This window comes from Alosa sapidissima, chromosome 7, assembly GCF_018492685.1.
Source record: "Alosa sapidissima isolate fAloSap1 chromosome 7, fAloSap1.pri, whole genome shotgun sequence".
NCBI classification, from domain to species: Eukaryota; Metazoa; Chordata; class Actinopteri; order Clupeiformes; family Clupeidae; genus Alosa; species Alosa sapidissima.
This window is the reverse complement of record NC_055963.1, coordinates 30,845,973-30,872,730: the sequence shown is the minus strand read 5'-3', so window position 1 is coordinate 30,872,730 and position 26,758 is coordinate 30,845,973. Positions and strand designations below refer to the sequence as shown.

Below are 26,758 nucleotides of genomic sequence, written 5' to 3'. Positions count from 1 at the left end.
GTTTGTAGAATAGAATAGAATGTACAATTGAATGGTAAATTGATATCATCATTTCTCTCTCACAGTGCTGGTTCTGCTTTGAACAAAAATCTTGTAAACCAGGGCCTGTATTCAAAGCATTTTATTTTACCACTAAGAGTACACTACAAGTTTTCTCCTCAATCCTATTCACAAACATAGTAAGGAGAAGCAAACTTTTTTTTGCTATGGCCGACATCAAGTCTCTTACACAAGCTCGTTTCAGTGATTGGTTAATGAGTGACAGGTCTGTGCATAGGCATGCACTTCTTTGCCTACCTCAAAGCAGGGGTTGTATTTAGATATGTATTTGAAATATAGCATAGTACTTTGTACTTAGTTGGTCCTTATAAAAATGGTTATGTGATGTCAAACATGATGTCACTGTAACACCCACCAACATAATAACTTCCCACAAAAAAAGGATAAAGTTCCTTTGCACAGCCTTCCAGGTGCTGGTGAGGTGCAGTCACCAAAAAGATTAAAAGAAAGTGAAGAATCACCGCACACTGGTGGATTTTCTTTGCTGGTTTATTTTTCAGTGAACGACGCATTTCGCCAATGCTTCATCAGGTTCACTCTTGAATAACTTCCCACTTTGGAACCTGGTTTCAAAAAAGAACGGTCACGGCCTCCTAAAATGCCAGGTCGTGTGGACGCAACCAGGGGTGGGGAAACTTTTTGGCTCAAGGGCCACATTGGGTGTAATTTTTTTAGCAAGAATACTGCTACTTTGATGCTAATTCATAAATGGTGCACTGTCACTTTAAGCACAATTCACATTTAGTTCCCAATGAACTTTTGCCAGCTCCACTCAAACATATATGGCTAGTGCTGTGCCTATGGATGTGCCCTCTCACAGATTCTCACAGGAACTACTGTTGCGTTCATGATTTCCTTTTAAAAGTTTCTTATAAGGACATATCAATTATCAACAATGACAAGCCAGCTGGAACCTGCCGCTCTCTCTCCGCATTCCCAATTAAATGGAGTAGCATAACGTTCAAGTTAGATCTGCTGCAAAGGAGATAACAAAAAGTATCATCTCTATGTAACATGATTTTTTGACATTGACATTGTAAACGTTCTGTAACAAGAGTGAAAAGTAGTTTGCAGTAAAGCTAACCAACATTGTCTCTATTGCAAAAATAGCAAGCAGCCTGATAACTTAATTAAATGCTCGGCGGGCCTGATTAAAGTGCTTAGCGGGCCGGATCCGGTCCGCGGGCCGTAGTTTGCCCACCCCTGACCGATTAAAAAAAAACTTTACTGGTTTTCAAAGAAAATCAGCATCGTGTGGATGGGCCCTTAGATGACTTTAGAAAAGTAGACGTTTTTCTTTGATGTGTTGATTGCTTCTTTACATGAGTAGCCTATTGATCACTATTGTAGTGGAATGACATGAACGACAACTGAATCAAATAGCCTACCTCATGTGCTTGTAATGATCAACAGGGATTTATTTGTCACACACAGTTACAGTCGCATGTACAGCGTCTTTCAGTTGCATATGCTATAATCCGTTGCCATTCGATAGCTGTAGGCTGTCAAATGAATAAATATGTGCATGCATGTGCGTGCATGTGTAGGCTACTGTTTGTGTGTGTGTGTGTGTGTGTGTGTGTTTATGTGTATAGACACCTGCGATTACACCTCATTTTTGCTTTTTCATTTTTAACTAGGTGGTGCTATACCTCAAATGAGTGGATATGGGATGGGTTGACATGGCCCCTTGAGACCAACATACGAAAAGTTGGTCATCCTAGGCCCTATGGTTCTCCAGATATTCACAGAAAACTGTGTCCGGCCTACCTCCTTTTGGGGGTCCCGGTGCGGCGGTGGATGAAAGATCAAAGTGTCCCGGGAGTGGTTGACAGAAATTTACTGAAGAAAAAATAAACAAATAAAATATCTGGAAGAAAAAACAAACTCTGACTAAACCTATTTGACCGCCACTTTGTTAGTGTGGCAGTCATAATAATACAAGTCAAAGACTACTGCAGCAACTGCTTTTCGATGCCTGCCATTCAAAGCACTTTTGCTGACATTCTCCAACCATCTCAGCATGAGGTCAAAATTGGTTCTTTTGTTCCTGCAACTTGGTACATGGACATTGTATAATAACAGTTATTAGTGGTACTTGGTGGTCCTCACAAAGGCCATAGCCAACCTCCCATTTCCTTCACCCTCTCTACTTAATGTCCATTAGTGCAATTGTTTGTGCTTACTGTATGGGGGTCCTCGGTTTTTGGACCTCGGTATTTTCAAAACTGTATGCGGCCCTGGTTGCCTTGGTGACCATTAGGGTTTTTTATAATGGATTTATATCTGAAAATGTTCAGAGCTCCAAACTGTACAAGTGTACCAAGTTTCATCCTTTTATGGAAAAAACTGACCTAATTTGCATATATCACATGCACAATAAGTTCAGTAAAACTGCCAGTACAATTTTTGGCCTTTGACCTAGATGCATAAATGATGCTAATTTTGACAATGTTCAGATGATTTTCAAAAATGATCTCTGTTGCAATTAAGTTTTGGGTTGGGTAAAATCTTCTCACAGATTAGCCTAATGGAAATGCAGATACTTATGCTTAGATTGTTAATACTGTTTTTGAACAGTTTACTTAATGAGCTTCTAACAAAAGTAGGCTAATATATATTTTATGTTTTGGCCCTTCAGTTGAGTTCAACATAAAATGGACACAACGAAATAACAAACACTTGATTTATTTAAAAAAAAATAGTTGTTTAGATTCTAAAGATTAGTCATTAGAAAATTAGTAGTTAGTGGCAGCACTAATTAGTTTACCGTATTGTCCACAAAAATAATGTGCACCATTTGTTCGATGCTGGGTGAGTCTATTAGATTACATACAGCAGGCCTGGTTCGCATGGATATGCATCATCATCCCTTGAGGCTGCTTGGCTATACATTAGTCTTTTAAATTTACCACATAATTAATTTTAATTCAACCTGTAGATAATTGCTTACTTGTGCTCATTCAAAAAAAATCTGAAAATAGCTGATTCTTGCTTCCGTTAAAACATAAATATTATTATGATAGATGCCTTCTTGATTCTGACACTAAATAAATATCTTTGAGAAGTATACCTTGAAGTCTTTAGGAAGTTTAACACTCAATTAAAGTATGTAGGAAAGTGATTATATCGACAGCAAATGTCATTATAGTGATATAATACAATTTATCACCCAGAGAGAAGAAATAATCTTTTCTGATTGTCTGGTAGGGTGGCTACGAAGTAGATCTGGTAAAAAAAAGTTAATCACCATTCCATATCAATGCTAGCCTGGGAAAAACCCAGACGTACTTCCGGCAAATTCGAGATTCGCTCTGAAAGTCCGTCTGGCCAAGACCCATTCTAGCCCATTTCCAATTTTCCTAGATCGAGGCACCAATCAGAACCCTTGAGGCGGGCTTTACACGATGACGATAGCGCACCCTGTTGAAGAAGCTGCGTTTTTTTTTTTTAAATGTCCCGGTCAGCCAGAAAGGACGAATGAAACAAAATACTTGTTTGAACGTGAACGGTTTTGTTCAGAACTGAAAATGCAATTGTGTTTGACAGAGGGCAGATGTAATAGTGACAAAATATTAGCTTTTAGTGTGGCACGATGTCTTTGTAAATTAGCCTACGTTTAATTAAAAAGTGGTTAATTCTTCCTGCTTCTTCCTACAACCAGAAAGTGTTGCAAATGTGTGTTTCTGTCACTCTGTCTCTTTCGTTGCTCTGATTGTTTTTTGGCCTCTCCTATTGTGTCCGAGGCATTTTGATCGGCGTCCGTTTGGGAACGCCCTTTGGAAATGGGCTGTGAAACAACCTTCCCCAGACCCACTCTCAGTTACGACTGAGAAGGGTCTGGTTTTAACCGGGCTATATCAATGCAATCAAGTCAGGACCCCCTGAAAGGAGGGTAGAGCGGAGACACAGTTTTCTGTGAATATCTTGAGAACCGTAGGGCCTAGGAGGACCACATGTTTTTAGTATGTTGGTCTCAAGGGTGCACACACACACACACACTCATGAACACACGCAAACACACACATAAAGATACATGCACACACATGTAGGCACACACACACACATACACATAAACATAAACGCACACAAGCACACACACACAAGCACACACACACACACAAACACACACACACAAGCACACACACACACATACACAGCTTACTTGCTGATCAGCATAAAAGACCGACTCTTTATATACCTCCTCCTAGCCTTTTTGTTCTCTTAGAATAGAGAATGGATGGAGAGTTCTAAAAGGATGAGCCTGGAAGAAAAGAGGACCTGAATGGGACATTCTTGAGAAATTTGGAATCGTTGCAGAATAGCCAGTGAATGGAGAGTTGTGCAGCCAGATAGTCTTTTTTTTCTTACATCCTTCTTTCACCTGTACATACATACAAACACGACCATTGGCCACTGGCCATTGAGTGGTGATGCAAGACGAGCAGATCCTGCAGCTTACAATGCACGTAGACCTTGGAAAAAGCGGACATGATGTTAGGCTTTATTTAAAGGCTGGCGAATAGGGATGGATGAATTGTTTCATTAGGATTTCTTATATAATATTTTCATGCCCGTCTCCATTGGTGGCCGCTTCTCTGAATGGCCTTGCTGTCATTGTTCTCTGGGGGCATGACGTGGTGCTCAGAAAAGCTTACCTTACTTTATGTGCTCCCTCTTCCCCACAGTGTTTTTGTGTTTTGTGTTTTTTTTGTGTCTGCTTTTGTTGGTAATTTTGCATCTCTGTTTTGGGTGTGTGTGTGTCTGTGCTTGTTTGTGTGTGTGTGTGTGTGTTTGTGTGTGTTTGTGTGTGTTTGTGTGTGTGTGTGTGTGTGTGTGTGTGTGTGCTTGTGTGTGTGCAGTCTCCTCAATACAGCTCAGGTAGCTATGACTCTGTGAAGATGGAGATCTGTCCAGAGGACCTCACCATGGGCCGTGCACAGGCAGCCGACGACGATGACGATGACCATGATGACCATGACGACAGCGATAAGATCAACGACACTGAGGGAGTGGACCCAGAGCGGTTAAAGGCCTTCAATGTAAGACACTCATCTGCCATATTCCCTCTGTAGCTGTTATCTGCGCCATCAAATGCTACACCTGCTGAATCCCTTATCTCCCCTCTACATGTCTTTACTGCTCTTACCGCTTACCCCCATATCTTTGCCATATTTCCCTTTTTTTCCCTTTCTACTTTTTGCTCTTTCTTTTTCCTACCTGTCTCTCTCTGTCCTATCTTTATCTTTACTTATGTCTGTGTTTCCATATGAATCTCCTTCCCGTCTCATCCAACGCCTGTCCCTGGCAGATGTTTGTGCGTCTCTTTGTGGATGAAAATCTGGACCGAATGGTGCCCATCTCCAAGCAGCCAAAGGAGAAGATCCAGGCCATCATCGAGTCGTGCTGCCGCCAGTTTCCTGAGTTTCAGGAGCGCGCTCGCAAACGCATACGTACCTACCTCAAGTCCTGCCGCCGCATGAAGAAGAACGGCATGGAGGTATGTGGGCCTGTGTGTGTATGTGTGTGTGTGTGTGTGTGTGTGTGTGTGTGTGTGTGTGTGTGTGTGTGTGTGTGTGTGTGTGTGTGTGTGTGTTCACAGTGACTTGCACTAAAACTAGACATTATAAATTATTTATAATCGGACGCCCTCCATGTTTTGTTTGAGAAAGTCTCTCTGTCCCTGGTGCTGGAGTGAAGCCCCTCACTGTGCTCACAGTGCTTTATGGAGCCACTCTGAGTTACAGGTCAGGTGGAGGGAATAAAATGAAGCATGTTTCTGATTCCCGCGTCCACACGAATACGCGAAGCCTGCATTTTCAAATGAAACTGGGTCGCCAGTGTTTTCAAATCTTTCCGTTTCCAGAGCTCGAAAATACCAGGGTAATGTGGACAAGAGGCCGAATCGTAAAAAAAAAAAAGACTGGTAGACTACTGCAAACACCCATAGCGTAGTGTTTATTTATTGTTGTTTGTTTTCTCCAGACTCGACCGACGCCACCTCACCTCACCTCTGCCATGGCGGAGAACATCCTGGCTGCCGCCTGCGAGAGTGAATCACGCAAGGCCGCCAAGAGGATGCGCATGGACGTCTACCAGGCACATGTGAGTCTCTCTCTCTCTCTCTCTCTCTCTCTCTCTCTCTCTCTCTCTCTCTCTCTCTCTCTCTCTCTCTCTCTCTCTCTCTCTCTCTCTCTCACTCTGTATGATCACTGCTTGTCATCATTGCTGTGTCCTATATTATATCTGCACTGCAAAAAATGATATCTTATCTTATAACCAAGTGTTCTTGGTCTTATATTAAGATAAAAAAAAATCTAGTTAGTATTGTTTTTAGTATAAAAATACTTACTTTGAGCTTTCTTATAAGATTATTTGGCTTAAAATAAGTCAAAATCTTCTTAAATTAAGACATAAAAACAAGTAAATTTATCTTAGTTTAAGATTTTGACTTATTTTAAGCCAACTAATCTTACAAGAAAGCTTAAAGTAAGTATCTTAATACTAAAGACAATACTAAAGACAATAGACTATACTAAGATTATAACACTTGGTAAGATATAATTTTTTGCAGTGTGTGCATATGTATACAGTAGGAGTGTGTGTTGTAGTCTGTAGGCGGGAGGAGAGTGCATGCCAGTGACACTGGGCTGGATGCCAGTGTGTCTTGTGGCAGACAGGGGCAACAGCAGGGTATCTTGTGCCACTTTGTCGCAGTCTACACATAAAACCATTTTGATGGACTCTGTTTGCCCATTTAGAGAGTGTAGACAGTTGGCCAGTGGCAAAACTAAACTGGTTTGACAGAACTGTTTGGAATTTGGAATCAGAATTTGCATGGGCCCTGGTATATAATGTTTTTTTGTCTGTCTAAAGGTTTTGCAGGCTATCCTTACCTATTTTGTGGTATTTTGTCCACTAAGTTAATGTCATTCATGTATATATGTATTTATTTATTTAGGCTTGTTTGTTATCCCAGTAATTACAGTACTCTCTATATATACAGTAAATATGTCAGGATAGTAGTCAGATATAGATAAGACGGATTGATGTGTCCCAGGTTTGACCACAAAGATTCTATTTAACTTCTAAGCCAACAAACCTTTTTACTTTGAAATTCAATTTTGTAGCTTGCAGATATTTCTTCCAGTTCTCTGCACAGCATAATAAATATAATCCATGGGCTTGGATCTGTGCCTGTCACAAGGTCCGAATTCTATGTTTTTTAACAGAGAATCATTAGGTTTGATTGATAGGCTTGATTAACACTCACAATGTAATGTGGTAATGTGATTATGTTATGTCATTCACACCATTCAGTAAGGACGTGTAAACATCTAAGCATCTAAGAAATGTGGCAACTAACATCTAAATAATGTGCCACAAGAGTGGGAAAGACTGTAACATGTCAGCGGTTGTCTCCACAGTTTTGCAGAGCTATACAGCCTGCAGGTCTGTAGCCATTTATTTATATATGGTTACAAATACGCATGCGCGCATTTAATCTTTGGGCTGATGTGGTGAAAATGTGTTCCTTGTTCCGAAGGCCAGATGACATGTGGTTTTTACTGTGGTGAAGGACTGATAGTGACATTATCACTGAAACCACACGTCAGTGGAGGGTATGTGCAGAGCACACCCCAGTTGTGAAGGTGGGAAAGAGGTGAGGTGGTGTAGTGCTGAATCTTATAGATTAATGTTTTTGTTTGTGTGTGTGCGTACGTGTGTGTGCATGCGTGTGTGTGTGCGTACGTGTGTGTGCATGCGTGTGTGTGTGCATGTGTGTGTGTGTGTGTGTGTGTGCGCGTGTGTGTGTGTGTGTGTGTGTGTCAGGAGGAGCCCATTGCTCTGGACAAGCCCAGCACCCGTGAGCCGGCCTCCCTGGCCCACTCTGCGTACTCTTTGGCTGCCACGGCGTACTCCCAGGATCAGCTGTACATCAACGGAGGCCTCAACTACAGTTACCGTGGCTACAGCGGACTGGGCGCCAGCATGCCACAGCCCGTTTCCCTGACGACTGGCACGGCACAGAGCAATGGTGAGGGGCGTTATCTGCTGATTGACAGGATCATAAGTGACTCTTATAACAGGACTGATGAAAAGAGACGCCTTTAAGACACAGCAAAGAGAAGAGAAAAATAGCGAAACAGCTTGACACCACTTAAACACTGCACATGTGTGTGTTCATAGTGTGTGTGTGGGTCTTACATAGTATCTAATCAGATTACACCCACGCTACAATTTTCAAATGTTCTGCTAATTCAGAATTAATGCACGAAGTCACAGAAAAAACACTTTAATTAAAAGTATGTTCTGAAAATACACTGTAAGCTTTTAGATTTTTTTATTATTATTTAAGTTATTTAAATTATTTAAAAGTACGTACTTGCTATACTAAATTCTGTTAACGGCTTCCAAGTAATTTGGTGAAATTAAGGTTTCAAGGAGCTACATTTAGTCAATCAATACTCTTTACAGTAGCATTTTGCAATGAATTTGAAGCGTACATAATGTTTTTTTTATATAATTTTCTAGTGTACATTGTTACAGAGGTCTTGGCACAAACTATTGTCTCACGTAAAAATGTTAAACGTGTATCTATTGTCTGTATCTCCAAGGCCTCTCTCACCTCAGCATACATTATGTGTGTTAGATGAATATGTTTTTTGCATACGTTTTTACTTTGCATTGTTTCAGGGGCTTTGGCACAAACTTGTTTACTATAAGTACTATATGCCTGTCTCAATTGTCTGTGTCTTCCAGGCCCCACTGACCTCAGCATGAAGTCGCTGGTGTCCAGCTCGTCCTCCTCATCCAGTTCCAACAGCCACGCCCACACCCATGGGCGCAACGGCAGCAGCGGCGGGGCAGGCGGAGGCACATCAGCCCAGCTCAGCCCCACCGAGATCACAGCCGTGCGGCAGCTGATCGCCGGCTACCGCGAGTCGGCAGCCTTCCTGCTGCGCTCGGCCGACGAGCTGGAGAACCTCATCCTGCAGCAGAACTGATCCAGGGACGCTGGAGCGCCCACACACTCATCCGTCCACCCTTCTTGCTCTCGCTCTCACTCTCTCTCTCTCTCTCCTCCCTGTCCCCGTGCTCTTTTCTATTGCTCTCTGTGACGCTACCACACTGCCCCCGCAGCTTCTCTCTCGCTCCAACTCAGAACCTGGCTCTCCTCCTCAACCTCTCTCTCCTCCCAAGCCTCTCGCTCCACACCGGGGCTCAACACCTCAACGCACCCACCTCGATCCTAAAATACATTTTGACTGCTAAAATAATCAGATAACGGAGTGGTGAGTGAAAAGAGTGATAAGCCTACCTTGAGAGCATGGCTAGAGACTGGGGGCTGAAAAGAAAGAAACAGAAAAGAGAGAGGAAGAAACATTTAGTGGGCAACAATCCTCAGCCCCCCCCCCCCCCCCACCTGTGCCCCTGACCCGTGTGGGTGAGTGATGTGGGCTCTGAAGCAGGATGCTAAATACATGACGCCAGTGAGATTTACAAGACACCTCTCTTCACCTCCCTCCTCGAGAGAGAGCCCCTTACAAAAAGACTCCTCACATTATCAACTAAAACACTTTGTCTAACTGGAAAGTATAAATAATGTCCTTGTTTAATGTTTATTTTTTTGTTTGTTTGTTTGTTTTCTTCTTTTCTTGTGAGTGTGTGCGTGTGTGTGTGTGCACACATGTGAGCGTGTGCGTGTGTGAGCAAATGAAAGGAAAGAGTGAGAGACTTATGAACCTGCTGTAAATAATGCTCTCAGTGTCCTAAAGCACTTTCCCCCCTACTTCTCCAGACCTCGCCCTCTCCCTCCCAGTTCTCTCCCTGGGGAGGATCGCTTATCTTATGCATAAGGAGATGCCATTGCTACCACCCTGACCTCAAACACACCCCCACCCACCCACCCTTGAAAAAAAAAAAAATACCTCAGATCTGCCGGGTCTTCTGTGTTCTCGACTCCTGGCCGACTTCACCAGAGCTGCTTTTAGAGGCTCAGGTGAGGGAAACGGGAGATTCAAGTGAAGGGTTTGGTCCAACAGCGTTTCCGTGTTGTTTCATGTGTAAATATTGGCATCATTTTTTTGAGCTGAAGTGACTTGACTACCACTAGAAAGTTTGTGACGTCCCCACCCCCTTCACCGCCATGGTAACCTGATATCACCCATCCTCCCCCCTCCCCTAACCGGTCGTTGCCCCACCATCATCTCAGACTTGTGTTGTCTGTGGGACTTGGACTTTTTCTTTGAGGAGCCAATTGCACTTGCCATAGCCGGCCCAGCACAGCATATGGCTCTCCACATGAGCGGATGGGTCGGACCGCCCCATCACCTCGGATGCCAAATCTCTCTGTCCTCAGCGTGGCACACACCACGTCCTCTCCTTGGCTTTTGGCTCATCGCATCTAGCTTTTTTCCCCAACTCCCTATGCTTCATACCTTTTGCTTTGCCTCCCCTCCCTTACACTCCGCTCTCCTCTGCTCAGTAATGAGGGGTTTGGAGGACAGAGTCATCTGTCTCTTGTCTTTATATCTGTTGACTCAACAATTTTTTTTCTTTTCTTTTAAAAAAACAAAATGGCCATTAATCCATGTTGCTGCTATGGACTGGACTCTAATTTGCCACAGACCTGAAACCTCAAGAAGTCAGGACCGCCAGCCTGCTGCACAACCAGACCACCTCAAGACCAAATCCATGGACCAAGACCATGAAGAGGCAGACGTGGGAGGAGAACTGATGAAACTGTAAAATCCGCAAGAAAAACTGATAGATGGGAGACTTGAAAGAAAAAAAATACTTTAGAAAAAAATTGACAAAAAACTGCCGTCTACTTTTTTTTACTGTTGTTTTTTTCTGTGAAATTTCTATTTTCGTGGCTTGCAATGTGAGTTGGCATTCTTCTGTTGGTTTCACAGGGCTGTTTGCTTTTACTCTCTTATCTCTCTTGTGCGCTTATCCTTATTTCTTTGCTGTGAGAGAGAATATTGTGACACTTTGAAGTGAGCTCAGCTCCTAAGGTTCACACGTAACCCCCCCACCCTTCCCAACCTCCGGCCCACAGTGGGTCAGGAGAGTCCTCTTGACCCATCACCTCAGCCTCCAGGAGGGCTACTCAGATCTTTGACCTATAGCGAATGAAATGGAAACTTTAATTTATTGATTCAATTCTTTTTTACATTTCATATGCCTGGTTTCCCCTCTTTTTGTTTGTTTTTCTTCTCAATGACAGTCGGGCTTGTAGGGGTTAACTGTCACATCACTGTTATCTTTTGCTCCCTTTTGCACACAGAACATGCAGCAGAGAAGCCCAGTGGCAGGCAGCTGAGGGAGGGAGGGTGGATGGTTGGTGTCACTGTTTATGTGGAGTGAGTAAGGGAAGAGTTCTCCATCTCACACCAGTGTGAGTCTGCTGAAGGGGGATAGAGTGTGACCGTGCAGTTGATAATCATAGCGTTCCTGACCGTCGGCAGTTGGGTTAACCCACGCTAGGTGGGTGGCTCAGGTGTGATCACACTTACCTGCGGTCACCACATGCCAAGGTTAGGGCTCTGTCGAAAACAACTCGCATATGAGTGTGACTGAATGTGTGAGAGCTCATGTAGTCTTCAGAGTCACGTGTGTAGAGGCTCCGTGACATTGCAAGCACCCACTGTGTCCCTGCACCATAGAGTTAAACACCCCTATCCTTACCCCATGCATGGGCATCCTATTTATGTGTGCGTCATTTCTTAGCCCGCGGCAACACATTTTGAAGAATTGAGAAGAGAAAATGTAATATATTTTATTTATGAAAAGTGGAATGGTTAAATGTACACAGTCGAAATGTGTGGGAGCTGTCTATTCTAAAATGCTGTTGGTAAAAAAAATGACAAAAGAAAATGAACAAAATATGCAAAAATGACCAGTCTGAGGCTACACCTCACTGTGTTCTCTCCCCCCCCCCCCCTTCCCTCCCCTGGTCCTTTACCTTGTCCCCTGTGTCAGCGGTGTGTGTGTGAGCGGTGATGCCACTGAATCATCTCTCCTCTCTCTTGTGTCTTTTGACTCTCGCTCTGGTTTCCCTGTGGTGGCTCCATCCAGCGCTCTGTTTCAGCATTATCCAGCTCTCCCTTGGGTCGCTCTTTCATCTACGCATTGCAATGCACCATGGGAAGAGTAAGGCAGATAGCTGGGCGTGGCGGGAGGGAGAGAAGAAACATAAGAGTCTTATTTCTCATTCCTGTTTGACACAGATCAGGTGGCAGTCCCTGGAGTTTGGCAGGTTTTGTTAGTGCACAGAGATCGTATTACTACCGTGCAAATCAGACTAAGAGATATTCCCCGTCTATATATGCGCTCTGTGTTCTCCAGACTGCTGAGCCTCGTGGTATTCATGAGCTCTGGATTAATATATCCCCCACATACACTGTCACTTTCCAATTCTCTGTGTCCTAGTCTCACTGTATTCTCTTACATACACATACATATACACTGTCTCTCACTCACTCATGCGCACACACACATACACACAAATATACAGGCTCTCTGTGTCACTCGACAGACAGTCTGTCTCCCACTTTCCTTAATACACACACACAGCCAAATATACTCGTATTCATACATACATTCAGTCTCTTGCCATCCCTCTCCGTCTCTTCCCTCAAGAGACTGCCCTTGTAATGTCAGTTATGTTGAGCGATGGATTGGGCAAGGGGAGATAGGGTAGTGGTTTTGGATGCAGCCTTCTCTTCATCTAGTGCTTTAGGCAAGCTTGGCCCAGAGTGATGGATGGATCCCCCCCACCCCCAACAACCCCTTACCCTTTACCACCCCCACCCTACTAAGGAAATGACATTGTCAAGCGCTGCTGCTGAATTTCTCTAACCTCACATGCCACTAAGCTCTGCTACAGTTTAACCGAGAAGGAATTTAAAAAGAAAAAAGTCAGATACAAGTTGTGTATTTGTTTGAAAAGAAAAGACAAGGGACGACAGTTTAAAAAAAATCATCAGAGAAAAGGTCGATAGAGGCAAGATTTTTTAGTGAAGAGGCTCGTGCTAAATACTCCATTCAGAACTATCCTGCACCTCCTTTCCCATTTGCGCGTTTTCTCGTTTTCACGGACAGCTACTTCAAGAAAACAAACTGTTCAAAATGAACATTGAAAAAAAATCTAGGCAGAAGACAATCTTGGAAAGGTGTATCTTCACTGTTTGATTTCCACTCCTCTTTCTGTGTGCAGCTATAGTATACAGTGTGTCTTGGAGACCGCAGAGTATTTTAGCCATAATCAGAGCATTCTTACTCAGATTTCTGACTCTTCAGGACCTCTGGAGGACTAATAGTTGGCCCCACTGTCGACACCTTTTTAAACATGATTTCTATTTTTATTAGTGTAACAGTTATTATTACGATTATTATTATTTTATAAATACTTTTTTTGTATTGCAAGTAAGTGGTCTTTTCAGAGATATTTTGTACAATATCAACATCACAAGTGACGTTACTCTGTATGCCTATATACATTCCAAACCAGGATGTCAAAACTCTTAGCAGTCTGCCTGAACAGTGTCACAGAGGCCTGCTGCTCATTGGTGGACAGTCTCCTCCAAGCACACAGGACATTTATACCACACAAAGTTGTTGACCTGACTATAGTGTTGTTATGTAACACAATAGGATATTTGCATTTTGGCCCAACTTACATCAAAACCACACAACAAGATGAAATGATAGACTATTAGTTAAGCAGTACTCCCTCTAGAGGCGTGTTGGAGAACTGTGGACGGATGTGTCCTCAGCCAAATTGCTGTGTGCTTGCTGTACAGGTGTGGAAATTCACCAGGGAGCTGTGGAGCTTATCTTATCTTGTGCCCTGATGAGGGCAGGGCCAACAAACACACACACACACACACACACATTAAGGGACTGTCCAACTAGACATTTCAGGAGGGGTATGCAGGAGTGACGCTTGTCGGGGACACCTGCTAGTGAACACACACTCTTAATGGTCTGCTTTGGTCAGATGTGTAGCTCAGCAAAAACAAAAAGATGAACAGAAAAACATACACAGCCGAGAAAGAAATGTAACTTTTTATTTTTCTATCAAGGGCAGTGTATAGCTGAAGTCCAGTCGCAAAATTATTTTCCGACCATTGTCTTTGTCATTTGATGGTATTGTGGATTACTTTTGTTTTCTTTTTTCTTTGATTTCCTTCCCTGTTATATCTTACTGCACCAGAAACCAACAGTCTGGGTTCTGCTTTGACTTTGTAACTAATACCAATGTGAAAAGAAAAAAAAACTGTAATTCCCCTTCATTTTGGACTCAGTGGAAGTGTGATGTTTACATGTACAGACTTTTGAAATTCTCTTCTTTTATCAGGTTTGTTTTGATTTGTTTTTGTTTGTCACATACACCTCCTTTCCCTCGATGACCCCAGTCTGTCGTTTAATTTAAATCTGATTACATGTTCATTGAAGGGAAATGGGACTAAATGTGTCTGAAACCTGGTTCATAGACACCACAATGGGAAGAGGACTTGAGCTGATCAGGGTTGAGCCACTGGATGTCCTTGCCTTGTAGACACGCTCCTGCCTCAGTCAACATAGCCTGGGTGCTGTGGCCTTAAACTAGCCAGGCGCCTACCACTCGCCAATACTCATAGAGTCTGCTATTCAAATAATGTATAAGCCATTGACACACCCTAACCCATACAGGGTTTCTAGTGTTAAATACAAATAATCCATGTTGTAAAACAGCAGACTATAAAACCTCAGGAAAATTAGAACATTTTTTAGTGTATAAATGTCTTATTGAAGCCCCATTTCCCTCTTTGATACCATTTAAATTATATTAAATAATTATTCTTTTTTTATATTTATTGTGTTAACAGTGGATATTTTTTCCAGTACATGTGGCTGAATACTTAAATTCTTTAGAAAACAAGTGTTGATAAATATATATGTGAAACAACTTTAAAAAAAGATTGAGAAAAAAGATGAAAAACTCCATTTCTGTTTGTTTCAATGCAAAACAGCATGGGCGGCTCTTTGACCTAACATATCAATTTGATTACTGAAGAATCCAATGATTTGAAATCAAGCTTTCTTCATTGTGATGTCACGGCTTTGGTAAAAATGTTTCATTACATCAAATTGTGAATTCTTTTTTTCCTCCCAAGCTGTACCTCACAAAGCTAAATATACTAATAAAACTGTGTGCTATATATCAAACAGATTTCTGTGTACTGTGTCTTAAGTTTCAGCAGAGTGGAACTTTTTGGAGATGCCCTCACACATTTTATAGCACAAACAACAATAGAAGCAAATGCCGACATAACAGGCCCCGTTCGTAACAGAATGAATAGAAGCGAATAAGCAATGTTGCATCTTATTAGGTCTTATCTAAATATCCTTAGAATTTTTGGGAGACTTAATTTACATACAACTGAATTTCGTCTTAGTGTTTCAGTTGTTAGATGGATAAAGCGCACGATGACGCACAGGTGCAGAGTCGGTGGGAGACGCAGAGGAGGGAACCCGCGCCAAAGACACTGTGTAGCCGCTATGGTATTCTGCTACCATCACTATTGACTTAAAAATCAAGCCTTAAAAATGACGATGGTTGCAGTGGTTAGTGAAAGAGCAGGAGCAGGTTATCCCCTGGGAGTCCTTGCCTATGTCTTTAAGGATGACGTTCAAAAGACAAACCACAGTGAGCACCCTCCCTCGGCAGGCTCAATGAAATGTATTTCTCAGCTCAGCCTCTCGAAATTACACTCCACTAAACAACATGCCGTTTCCGCATTCCCACGACGCGCTTAGTTCTGTGAATGTGATCCATCCAAACGCAGAACCGGTTCCACCTGATCCCCTACTGCTGTGAAGTGCACTGCGAAAAAACGAAGAAGGGACATCACAGTAGTGCTGTGTAGCGGCGTTCAACGATCTGAGGAGATAGCCTACTGTAAAAGAGCACTGATTCATTTTTACTTTTAACGTCGTGTCCAGCCCACGCATACTCTGGATACCTCCGCCGTTGCCGCGAGAGCCCGAGGAATCGGCTTGGGATGGAGGACTGTTGTCGCACTTGTATGCCATGTTGTAGTAGGATATGGAACTGGATATGGCCCGAATTTCACTATCCGAACATAACACGACCAGCAGAAATCCGGACAGTCTCAGGTGATATCAGTGTCCCAGCTCCCAAGAAAAAGCCAACGCAGCTTTATGCGGCTTTGTTTGATTTCGAAGCCAGGAGCGAGGAGGAGCTCACTGTGAAAGAAGGTGATAAACTGTCGGTCATCGAAAAGCGGGGTGATTATGTGCTTGCCAAAAAACTTACCGGCACATTGGAGTCAGGACTACTACCGGCTAACTATGTAGCTTTGGTTCAAGATGAATTTGCAAAATACAAGTGAGTAACAACATAGGCCTTAGTGCTGAGATGTTGCCTTTAAATGTCAACAGTGAGGATGCCAAGGACATTTTTACCCTTTGATTTCATTCTGGGAATTAACGTGTGATTGAAAGAAAACATAACCAGGTGTGTTAAAACTTAACCGACCAAATTGACTATTCATAATAGGTCTATAAGGTCACTTATGAAGAGGTAACTAAGCTTGCATATCAATAGTCTAAATGTACCAAAGTTCTTTCTGACTATCATTATGAAGAGAATAGGTGCTACAGAAGGTTCAGGTCCTGCTCAAAATATTAACCAATCTGAAGTGTGTCAAGGGATTTAGCACAAACCAGCCCACGTTTGAAGTTGCATGCAAAGTCTCTGTATGTTTTTGTAATATCATACTGGAAAGGGAAGGCCACTTAATTGCCAGTCATGCATCTATCCATGCATCTAGGGCCTACACTGTTGGTTTGACTCAAACCGTTTGAGAGCCTTACCTGCATCATGCAGTTTCAGCGAAACCTGAACTTCATTGGGGCCATGCAAAAACAGGGTGTGTGCGTGTGCCTTAAGCCACACCCATATTTACTCTTTACACAGGTGATGATGTCAGGTCGTTGGCCCGTTTCAAAAGCTTTTCCATGATGAGCAGCTCTCACCAAGTCTTGTGTAGCAACATTACAGCTTTAGTTTCAAACTCAAAGCAAATCTAAAATAATCTACTGAATATGTCACTATGGGACACATTCACAGAACAAAACTGAAGTCTCATGTAAGCATTCAGAGCTAGGGTTTCTATTTTTAATATAATAGCTCATGGAAATTATTTCAAAGACTACAGTAAGTAGAGCTGAAACAACTGAAAAAAATTGCGCTGTTACAAAACATGCTCTGTGTAATAGTCTAGGCCAGCTCTTTTCCACTTGCAGTGAATTTAGAACATTAACCAAATATGCATTTCCCAATAACATAATTGTGCAATGCCTGTGCCTGCCTGTGATTTTGAATATCTCATTGTTACCATGTTGGTTTCACAACAATACACTAAGGAAACGCGCCCTGTGAACACACTGGTACAGAGTTCGTACCATGGCATGTCATGGCTGTGAAATCTCTATAATCTGCTGACTATCAGTAAGGTCAAATTTCATGTCATCATGGAACAGTGTTATCAGCTGAACCCGCTCCCTCTAGATGCAGTAAGTAAGTCACTTAATTTGCATCTTGAATTTTACACACGTGGTTCAAACGGACGTGCAAAACCTGTCAATGATTTAATACATATGAATGTAAAGGATTGCAGATCTTTGCTAAATTAAACTGTTCTCCATCAGCTGATAGCACAAGGGGCTGCACTTGTGCCTCTGTGTTTGTGTATGTTTAAGGCTCTTGTCTCTCTCTGCATGTGTGCTGGTGTGAAGATGGTACTATGGGAACATCAACAGACAGAAGGCTGAAAAACTTCTCCTGGCCCAACAGAACAAGAATGGCTCTTTCTTGGTGCGCATCAGCGAGAGCCACAGCGACGAGTACACCATCTCAGGTGAGCACTCCTTGCTTTCGTAAAGCTGACATGGTCTCTCCATCCCGCTGGTCGCCTCATGCATCATACTTGGGCTGGAGGCTGGGACAGACATCAGAGCTGGTAATTGATGAAAGCCCCACTGGGATTGGTTATTACCACACGGTCTCTTGCTTCACCGTGGCACTCTGAATCCTTTGTTTTCTCTTGCCTCATTTACACACTTTATTCCATCCCTCACTATTTCTCTCTTAATGAAACGCACTCTGCCTGAGAAATGCTATTCAGCATTTCTTGCTCATTTCTCTCTCTCTCTCTCTCTCTCTCTTTAGCATTTCTTGCTAGTCTCTCTCTCTCTCCTTCCTCTCTCTTTCCTTGCATCTCTTTTCAGCCCCTCTGCAGAACCCATCTTGTGAGCTTCACCATGCGCCCCCCCCCCACCTTACTCTTGCATTGGCCACTTTGATCCCAATGAGTCTCCTCCGCTGTGAGCCTCCCCTCTCCTCTTTCCCTGGCATTCTATTCTACTGCCCCATATTCCGCACTGCCGTTTCCCTCTGTCTGAAATGTAGGTCAGCAGGGCCTCTATTCACCAGGAGCCATTCTCGCACTATTACACCCAGTTTATTACTGTCATGAGCAGGGAGTATTCCTGGAGTCCAGCCCTGACTGTTTTTAAAATGCCACTTCAGAATGCAGTGTGAATTAGTCTTGTTCTTTTGCATCGCTAAACCAGTGGATTATTGTGTTTATAATAAAACTGACAGAAGGATGTTGCAAGACCAATGGGTGTATTACAGCTCCTTAGCAGGTTATGTGCTCACACGTGATTCACCGCAGCAGGTCTGGTTCTCCACTAGAGGGAGGAAGGGAATCAGTTCACTAGACTGGGCTGTACAGAAGGGGAGAACATCAATAAATATACATCTCCCTTCAAATGCCATATCAATCAATACACACACACACACACACACACACACACACACACACACACACACACACACACACACACACACACACACACACACACACAATGTGATTCATTTTTATGTTTTTGTCCCCCAACAGCCAGAAATGAAGGCCAAGTGTATCATTTTCGTATACGCCGGTCAGCGATTGGTGCCTACTTTGTGTCTGACAAGATCTCCTTCGCCACTCTGGACGAGCTTATCCGGTACTACCAGAGCAACAGCAAGAGCCTGGGCTGTCCCCTGGACCAACCGTGTGTTCAGCAGGTATGCCCAGAAACAGTGTTTCTAAGCACAGCTGTACCCACATGTGCAGCAGTGTTGCACATGTGCTTGGACATATATAGCATCCATCCATGTGTGAAAAGGGTGGTTAAAAGACTTAAATATAATGGAAACCATCTCACATTTTTTTGCACATTTATTTTAGCATACACAGCGTACCTTTTTAGGTCAGGCTTTTTCGTTTGTCATTTAATTTGGGGTCAGGGCGGCCATGTTAGGGCAATGTCATGGCTGTAGCTGCTATGCCCCTCCCCGTGTTTTTGTATTGATCGGCCTTGTTTTTATTTATTTATTTAATTGGCAGAAGGCCTCGTCGTGACTCCAGACTCTTCTCTCTTCCTTTCCAGGGGAGACGCTAAGACTGAGTCACTGAGGCAGTGGACAGAGTGACATACACTCTCTCTCTCATACACACACACACACACACATATATACAGTATATATACAGTATATATATCGTGTGTATATGAATATATATCACATATATATTCAGTTTCATCTCATGTCACTTACTGTTGCAACTGATATTGCAACTTATTGTTTTGAGCCCAATTATTTAGCATTTCATGTGATTTTTGTCTATATGCCATTTGAAGTATGTTATATGATAATTATGGTCCAATTTATTGAATCAAATCTAAAGGTTTTTCTGATTTGTCTGAAGATTGTGGTAGATATTTAGATATTTATTGAGATTGAGCGCTGAAATTGAAGAACAATGTTACATAAGCTCTTTACATTATGATCAAGTCCAATCATTTCTCCATTAGTCTTTTGTAGGTGTAGGTCTACAGTGGTATTGTATTATATGCATAATCTGCATACAAAAGTACTTTTTAAAAACAATTAATAATTTCTACTCTGTTATGCACTTTTTTTAAACAATGGGTTTGAAATACATTTCTAACACTGTATTTTAATTTTTAGTCCAAGGCTATTTCATATTTTGGTAATATTTTACAGTTTTTGAATAAATGTGCAGATGTTTTCCCAATATATTGTATTCTGTCCTTGTTGTGGTCCTTTGTTTGATCATGTCAACCATACAGAGAGACATATTCTCTTTATCAAACCCCTTTGCAATCGGTCCATATGATCACCCTTAGCCATTATTGTGCTGCTGAATGGGTGATTGTTATCGCCTGCCATGAAACTAACCTCTACCTTTGCTGACACAGTAAATATTCCCCCAGCCTCCTTATTGTGTACATACTGTAAGAGCTCACACCTTCAACAAAGACAAATGTCCTATCTGTCTCTCTAATGACCTTCGCTCAAAGTGTATTCATCATGTCTGAATCACTAAAAAAAATAAGAGTGCTGTATATGTGTAACTCTTTACATGTGTTGGTGTTACACTATAATGAGAAGTCTAAATATGGTACTAGCAGGTAATGAATCGACTAACTGAAACTGACTGCACCTGGGGCTGCTGTTTGTCCTCATGCTGCAGCACAGCTGTGCTTCAGCGGGCTATAACCATGTCTCTCCGGTTTCTAGCGGGAGCTATTCGACATGGAGCCATGGGAGCGGCCGCGGGAGGAGTTCAAGCTGCAGCAGAAGCTGGGGGAGGGGCACTTTGGAGAGGTGTGGGAGGCAGCATGGACCAGCAAGAACCAGAAGGTGGCCATCAAGATGCTAAAACAAGGTTAGTGTTGGAGCACAAGCACCTGGGAAAGAGCTAAGATGTTCTGTTGGATGACTGATGTTCACTAATATTCACTGAGAGATTGGTATATATATTCTGTTCATTCATGACATGTAAGAATTACTGTATCAGTTTGTCTCTTCTATTAGGACACAAAGAATGAAAAAGCTATTCTGGTGTTCAGGATGAACACACACACACACTGAATGGTGTTTTCAGTGCATAGCCACATTCTGCTGAATTCTGGGAACTCTCCCAGAATCCTGCTTGTAGGCCTCATTTGACCCAGTGCAAAACTACAGCAATTGTTTAATGAATGTGTGTAGCATCAGTAGTAGTAGGAGAGGCCATATTTGCCCAAAAATGTATTGATACCATCACTTCTAACCTCTTATCGACCTAAATTGATTTTAATATCTAAATGGTACGGCATTTATTTCAGATATTGCTCAGTTTATATATTTTAAATCGTATAGCCCAGTCCTCTGCGAGAGTCGTCTCTATTATAACCCCCCCCCCCCCCCCACACACACACACACACACACACACACACACTGACTTTAGACTCTAGTAAATTGTTGCCTACAGCAGGAACCACATGGTATGGCACCTGCTTCTCCATGCATGTTTGCCCAAGTTAGACAGACAGGTTTTTCAAAAGAGGAAGATGGCCCTATTGTGAGTTTTTCTCAGCAGAAAAATACCACTTTGTTTTCCTTCTCCTAAAATGAGATACCACAAAGCTTTGATTCAGTTTTTCAATTTGCATATTCCTCTAAAAATGCCTTGAAATGAGAATGCAGCAGTCTGTGAGCTATGACGGCACTCTTGTGGAACGTAGGCCTGTCTGATGTACAGCACAGCAATAAAGCTGCACCTTCCTGAGTAAATAAGCACTCTTTCACCCAGCCAGCCATAACATTAAATAGACGTACTCCCAGAGACTGTTTTTGTGTAAGAGGGTGAAATTTGAGTTTTTAGTTGTTCAACCACCATTGGAATAGCAGATTGCCATTTTAGAGGTCTGAAGCTCAGCAGCAAGGTAGACAGAGGAAGTATTGTTGGGTCTGTATAGAAAAGCATGCTCACGTCACTGCTGTGGTTCTTTTGTTAGCTGGTTTTATAAAAATAAAATGGAAGGACGATGTGGTTTCATGTATGTCCTTAAGAGTTCTCATAGCTGTCAGTTCCTGAACAGACAAACATGTCACATGCTTATCTAGGCACAATATATGCTAATTTGAGATTATTTAATGGCAGATTGGTTGAAAGTCACAATGGTTTATAGGGCTGCAAATATTAATCGTTAACTTGTCAACTATTAAATACACCGCTAACTATTTTGTTAATCGGTTATTTTTTGTACAAAATTACCTCAAAATTCTCTGATTGCAGCTTCTTAGACTTGAATATTTTCATCTTTACTTACTCTAAATATCTTTGCTGTGTGGACAAAACAAGATATTTGAGGATATAATCTTGGGATTTTGGAAACACAACATCTTTCCACCATGTGTTTATTGATCAAACAACTAATCGATTAATCAAGAAAATAATCTGATTAAACAGATTAATTGACTATGAAAAGAATAATTAGTTGCAAGATTAATAAAAAGATTAATTGACTCTGAAAATAATGGTTGTAGCCCTAATGGTTTGATAAGTCTGTGACTTCGCTGTTTGTTTGACTGGCCCCTCTCTCTCCATGTGTGTGTGTGGACCAGAGGACACCAAGCAGGATGAGTTCATAAAAGAGGTGCACGCGCTGAAGAACCTGCACCACCCCAAACTCATCCAGCTGCTGGCCATGGTCTCCCGCGGCGAGCCTGTCTACATTGTCACCGAGCTCATGAGCAAGGGCAGCCTCAAGTCTTACCTGGCCAGTGAGTACATAACTTCTGGCATCTCTCTATCAATCAATCAATCAATCTATCTATCTATCTATCTATCTATCTATCTATCTAGCTCTGGAGCCAGACAATCCTTGCTTCAAAACACCAACAATAGCAGCAGCTCTGATAGCCTGGTGGAAATTCCATCATATCACAAACACTTCACTGGCATCATCCAAATTGACTCCTATTTGGAATAACCCAGATTTAACAGTTAACAAGAAACCACTTTATTTCGACACATGGATAAAAAAGGGCATCCAACACCTGTTTCGTAAAAATAAACTGGTCACATTTGCTCACTTGGTCCAGAAACATGGCATTGAGAGTAAATATTTCTTGGAATATCTACAAGTGAAATCATCCATTCAATCAAAAATCAACCTTCAGAACATAACTTAGGCCTTCTGTATTAGGGAATGGTGAATAACTAATTGGCGGCGGTTCATCTTCTGTCTTGCTGCCTTCCTGTGTTTAGGTTTACAGTAAATGACGAGCCACGCTTAAATATGCGTAGGCCTCTCAGCTGCTGTTGGCTTTGACCCAAATTAGGATGATGGATGACTGTCTCTGTCTCCACCTTGCTCCATGTCGTCTTCGGCAGAGAGAGGGGTGGATTTTTGTACTCTCTTGAGCAGCTTTTGTAAATAATTAAGAAACGCCACACTGCATAAGAGGATGATCGAGATGAGTCACGTGAGTCCCAGGGGAAAGTTTGAGAGCTCAAAGCACAAAAATGGGAAACAACAACCATTTCTGCATGCAAGCACATTTTCAGCAATGCTTTACGGAACTGTGTTTTACTGACATATTAATCCATATATTCATTTATAAATGACGTTACACCTACGCCATGCATGACCAAAGAAGTACCAATAGTTGCTCAAGAAATTAAATATGATGTTCATTGCATAATATTATATTAAATGTGTAATCAGATCAGTTACATTACCTACCATGTATTACTGCACTTATAAATACCTATTCATGCAGTTAATCATTTCAGGTAATGAATATTTAATGCACAACATTAATGCTATCATTTATGACCTAGTGTTCATATGTCTGATCTTTTATGGGGGACACGGTCCAGTGTTTCAGTGCTGTGCTTACAGTGTGTTGCTAATTACTTTCATCTTGTGTGCTGTCTGCTTTCAGCCCCCGAAGGTCAGATTCTGACCTCTGCCCATCTCATCTACATGGCCAGCCAGGTGGCGGAGGGCATGGCCTACCTGGAGGACCGGCACATCGTCCACCGCGATCTGGCTGCCAGGAACATCCTGGTCGGTGATGACCTCATCTGCAAAGTTGCCGACTTTGGTCTGGCTCGCATCATAAAGGTGATCATGACAGACAGGCCATGCAGTGATGGGTAATGTCCCGGCAGCACCAAGTTGTTGTTCTTGCTGGGAAAGGGAAACGTCTCATGTTAAACAGGGTCACAAAGTCAATGATTCCCTCAGCTAATTGCTAGAAGGCCAGAGGTCAGTGATAGCAGAGGCATAAACCTTGATGCGCTCATGTCTGTACCGGCTCCTAGTGTCAAATGAAAAGCCTGTCATACTAGACTTATGTAAACCACCCTGAGAAGACATAATCAGGGCGTATAGGTCTCAGGGGCCTACATTCAGGCACGGGCAAGATTGTTTAAGATTTGAATATTTCTGATAATTTCAGCCACAGAAATGTTCTGTGCTTTAAGCCCTGCATAATCTAATGTTCTTATCTATTAACTTATTCTATTTCCTAGTACTTTATTCTGTTACCTTTCATCTATTACCTATTATCTATTACCTATAACCGTATTCTAAGGTAATTCGTTTTTGTTATTATTAAGGCTAGTTGGTGGTTAGTTTTGGAGATGCTGAGGGGTTCTGAGAGGTTAAAGCTCCTCTGCGCTGCTGGTTGGTTTGCAGGACAGCGTGTACACGGCCAGCAGAAGCACAAAGATCCCTGTGCGCTGGACGGCCCCCGAGGCGGCCCTCTACCAGCGATTCTCTGTCAAGTCAGATGTCTGGTCCTTTGGCGTGCTGCTCTATGAGATGATGTCACGAGGGAAGATGCCATACGATGGTGGGTAGATGTGTGTGTCTGTGTACGTGTATGTCTGTGTGCGTGCAGAGGATTGCCAATTCTGGCATTTTCCATCTGGTGAAATACAATGTGAAGTGAAGTCACTCTCTCTTCCTTTTTTTTACTAATAAGTTTTACTTTCACAACCAACCCCCACCCCCCTCTCCCCACAATCTCACACCTTCAGGGAAAAGTAATAAGGAGGTGCTTGAGATCCTGGCATCGGGCTACCGGTTACCCAGTCCGCACAAGTGCCCGCCCAACATCTATCGCATAATGCTGGAGTGCTGGAATCCAGAGCCCTCGAAGCGTCCATCCTTCCACGCCTTGCACAGCCAGCTGGATAACATCTACTCCAGACTCTACTTCAAAACCATAGAAGTGTAAACGTCGTGGAGCGTGGACCAGTGGAGAAGAACATCAGAAATGGAAATGGGATGAGGTCGAGAGAGAGACAGAGACAGAGAGACCTGTTTTAAGGGACTGTATGGAGTCACTATATCACCAGTATATGCAAATGGACACTTTTTTGTGATGGCGTAGTGGTGTCCATTTTTACCTTTATAATATATTTCACTTACTTGTGTTTCCTAAAGGTCAGTCCCAGGCTTTTATTTAATTCATTTGTTTTTAAATGAGGTTATGTGCAATAACAAGCCTGCAGCTACTCCATGCTTTCTCTCATGGTGTCCAAGGGTGAAGGGTGGGTGGAGAGGGGCACTGGAGGCATTAGAGTGGGTCTAATTAGAGTAGTAGTCTTAGCAAAGCTGGTATCCGGTTCAATACAAACGAGCTTGAGAGGTATTACTCATAATATAGATCTGAGGTTGAGATGTTTCAGACATGATGGTCTGTTGAGCTCCAAAGTTAGCTGTGAGTCACCCATCATTCCCTGGCTTGTTCAAGGTTTTTTTAAGGTGCACTCCAGCTACATTTAAATGGACTGACTTTCCATCAAATTTGCTTTTGATTGAAGTAGTGTTCTATTTTTAGTGGACATAAAAGGACGGCTCTGGACTGAGCACTGGTGCATCACGAGAGTATACTTAGTAACACGCAGACTGAGGAGGAGTGACTGAGTTATAGGCGTTACTTTATGAGTGCATATTTTGAGAGGAGGTTTATCATTTGCATTTTAACACATAAGAAATGTGTGATTCAGTGGTGGACTGCTTTGCATAGACCTTTGAAACCCCATTAGTTCTGGAGTGCACTTTTCACCAGAGAGAGGATCTAACGCAGAATGTTACAGTGCTGGAATTGGGCGAATCCCCTCAGCATCGAAGGCCAGCAGACAGGTCATCAGAAGAGAGCCAATGTTTACAGAGAACTCACGTGCCAGCCGTGGACTTTCTCACCACACCCATACAGACACTCACGCACATATGTACACACTCCTCTGGGTTGGTGTGAAAAGCAGGAGTTCTAGCCATTTAGAGTCTTTATTAAGGAAATGTAGCTGAATATGGCATGTTGGTTTGTGCATGGTTGCATATGGTGGTTGAAGTGTTTAAGTGACCCTTAAAAGGGGTATTATAAATGTATATTTAATAATAAATAATGAAATCTGTGGAGCAATGCAAAGGTGTTAAAAATGGAAGGACATACTGTATATGGACTATAAATGGAAGCACATGAGCCATACAATCAAATTCTTCCTTATATTTTCTGTTCTTCCAACTTGTCAAATGACTTTTAGTCTTCCTGAAGATGTGTCTGTCAAAGAAATTTTGCTTTTGCCAACGACCTTCTGAAGCAAGTCATGAGTTGTCAATATGAAATTAATATTTTTCAATAAATGTTGACCAACATGTACCTCTATACTGTATTTCTTGTTATTGTGCGGAGAAGATTGATGAGTCACCAGGTTATTGCATGATATAATCGTATAGTTTTTTTGAGCTATACTTAACTTTT

General features: G+C 42.4%; 2 protein-coding genes across 3 annotated transcripts in view; both read left to right on the top strand.

Moving 5' to 3' along the window:
• The window catches only part of nol4lb (nucleolar protein 4-like b), an 86,460-nt gene extending 76,774 nt beyond the window's left edge, over positions 1-9,686 (top strand). For both annotated transcript variants that reach the window (XM_042096925.1, XM_042096924.1), the window contains exons 7-11: positions 4,923-5,102; positions 5,372-5,560; positions 6,046-6,165; positions 7,894-8,098; positions 8,824-9,686. In XM_042096925.1, the coding sequence (XP_041952859.1) occupies positions 4,923-5,102; positions 5,372-5,560; positions 6,046-6,165; positions 7,894-8,098; positions 8,824-9,068 (939 nt within the window). In that variant the 3' untranslated portion in view covers positions 9,069-9,686. The remainder of the gene's footprint in view (positions 1-4,922; positions 5,103-5,371; positions 5,561-6,045; positions 6,166-7,893; positions 8,099-8,823) is intronic.
• A 5,948-nt stretch (positions 9,687-15,634) lies between these two features.
• On the top strand, positions 15,635-26,656 carry zgc:194282 (tyrosine-protein kinase Srms). Its single transcript, XM_042096927.1, has 8 exons — positions 15,635-16,462; positions 17,875-17,996; positions 19,044-19,210; positions 20,729-20,876; positions 22,601-22,759; positions 23,927-24,108; positions 24,685-24,841; positions 25,029-26,656. Exons 1-8 carry the CDS (start codon positions 16,116-16,118, stop codon positions 25,226-25,228), a joined length of 1,482 nt encoding a protein of 493 aa, XP_041952861.1. The 5' UTR covers positions 15,635-16,115; the 3' UTR covers positions 25,229-26,656.
• Positions 26,657-26,758: the final 102 nt, after the last annotated feature.

Coding starts and splice junctions, on each gene's coding strand:
- zgc:194282 (XM_042096927.1), top strand. CDS start 16,116: ATGGAGGACTGTTGTCGCACTTGTATGCCATGTTGTAGTAGGATATGG. Junction 16,463..17,874: donor GATGAATTTGCAAAATACAA/GTGAGTAACAAC, acceptor GCTGGTGTGAAG/ATGGTACTATGGGAACATCA. Junction 24,109..24,684: donor GTCTGGCTCGCATCATAAAG/GTGATCATGACA, acceptor GTTGGTTTGCAG/GACAGCGTGTACACGGCCAG.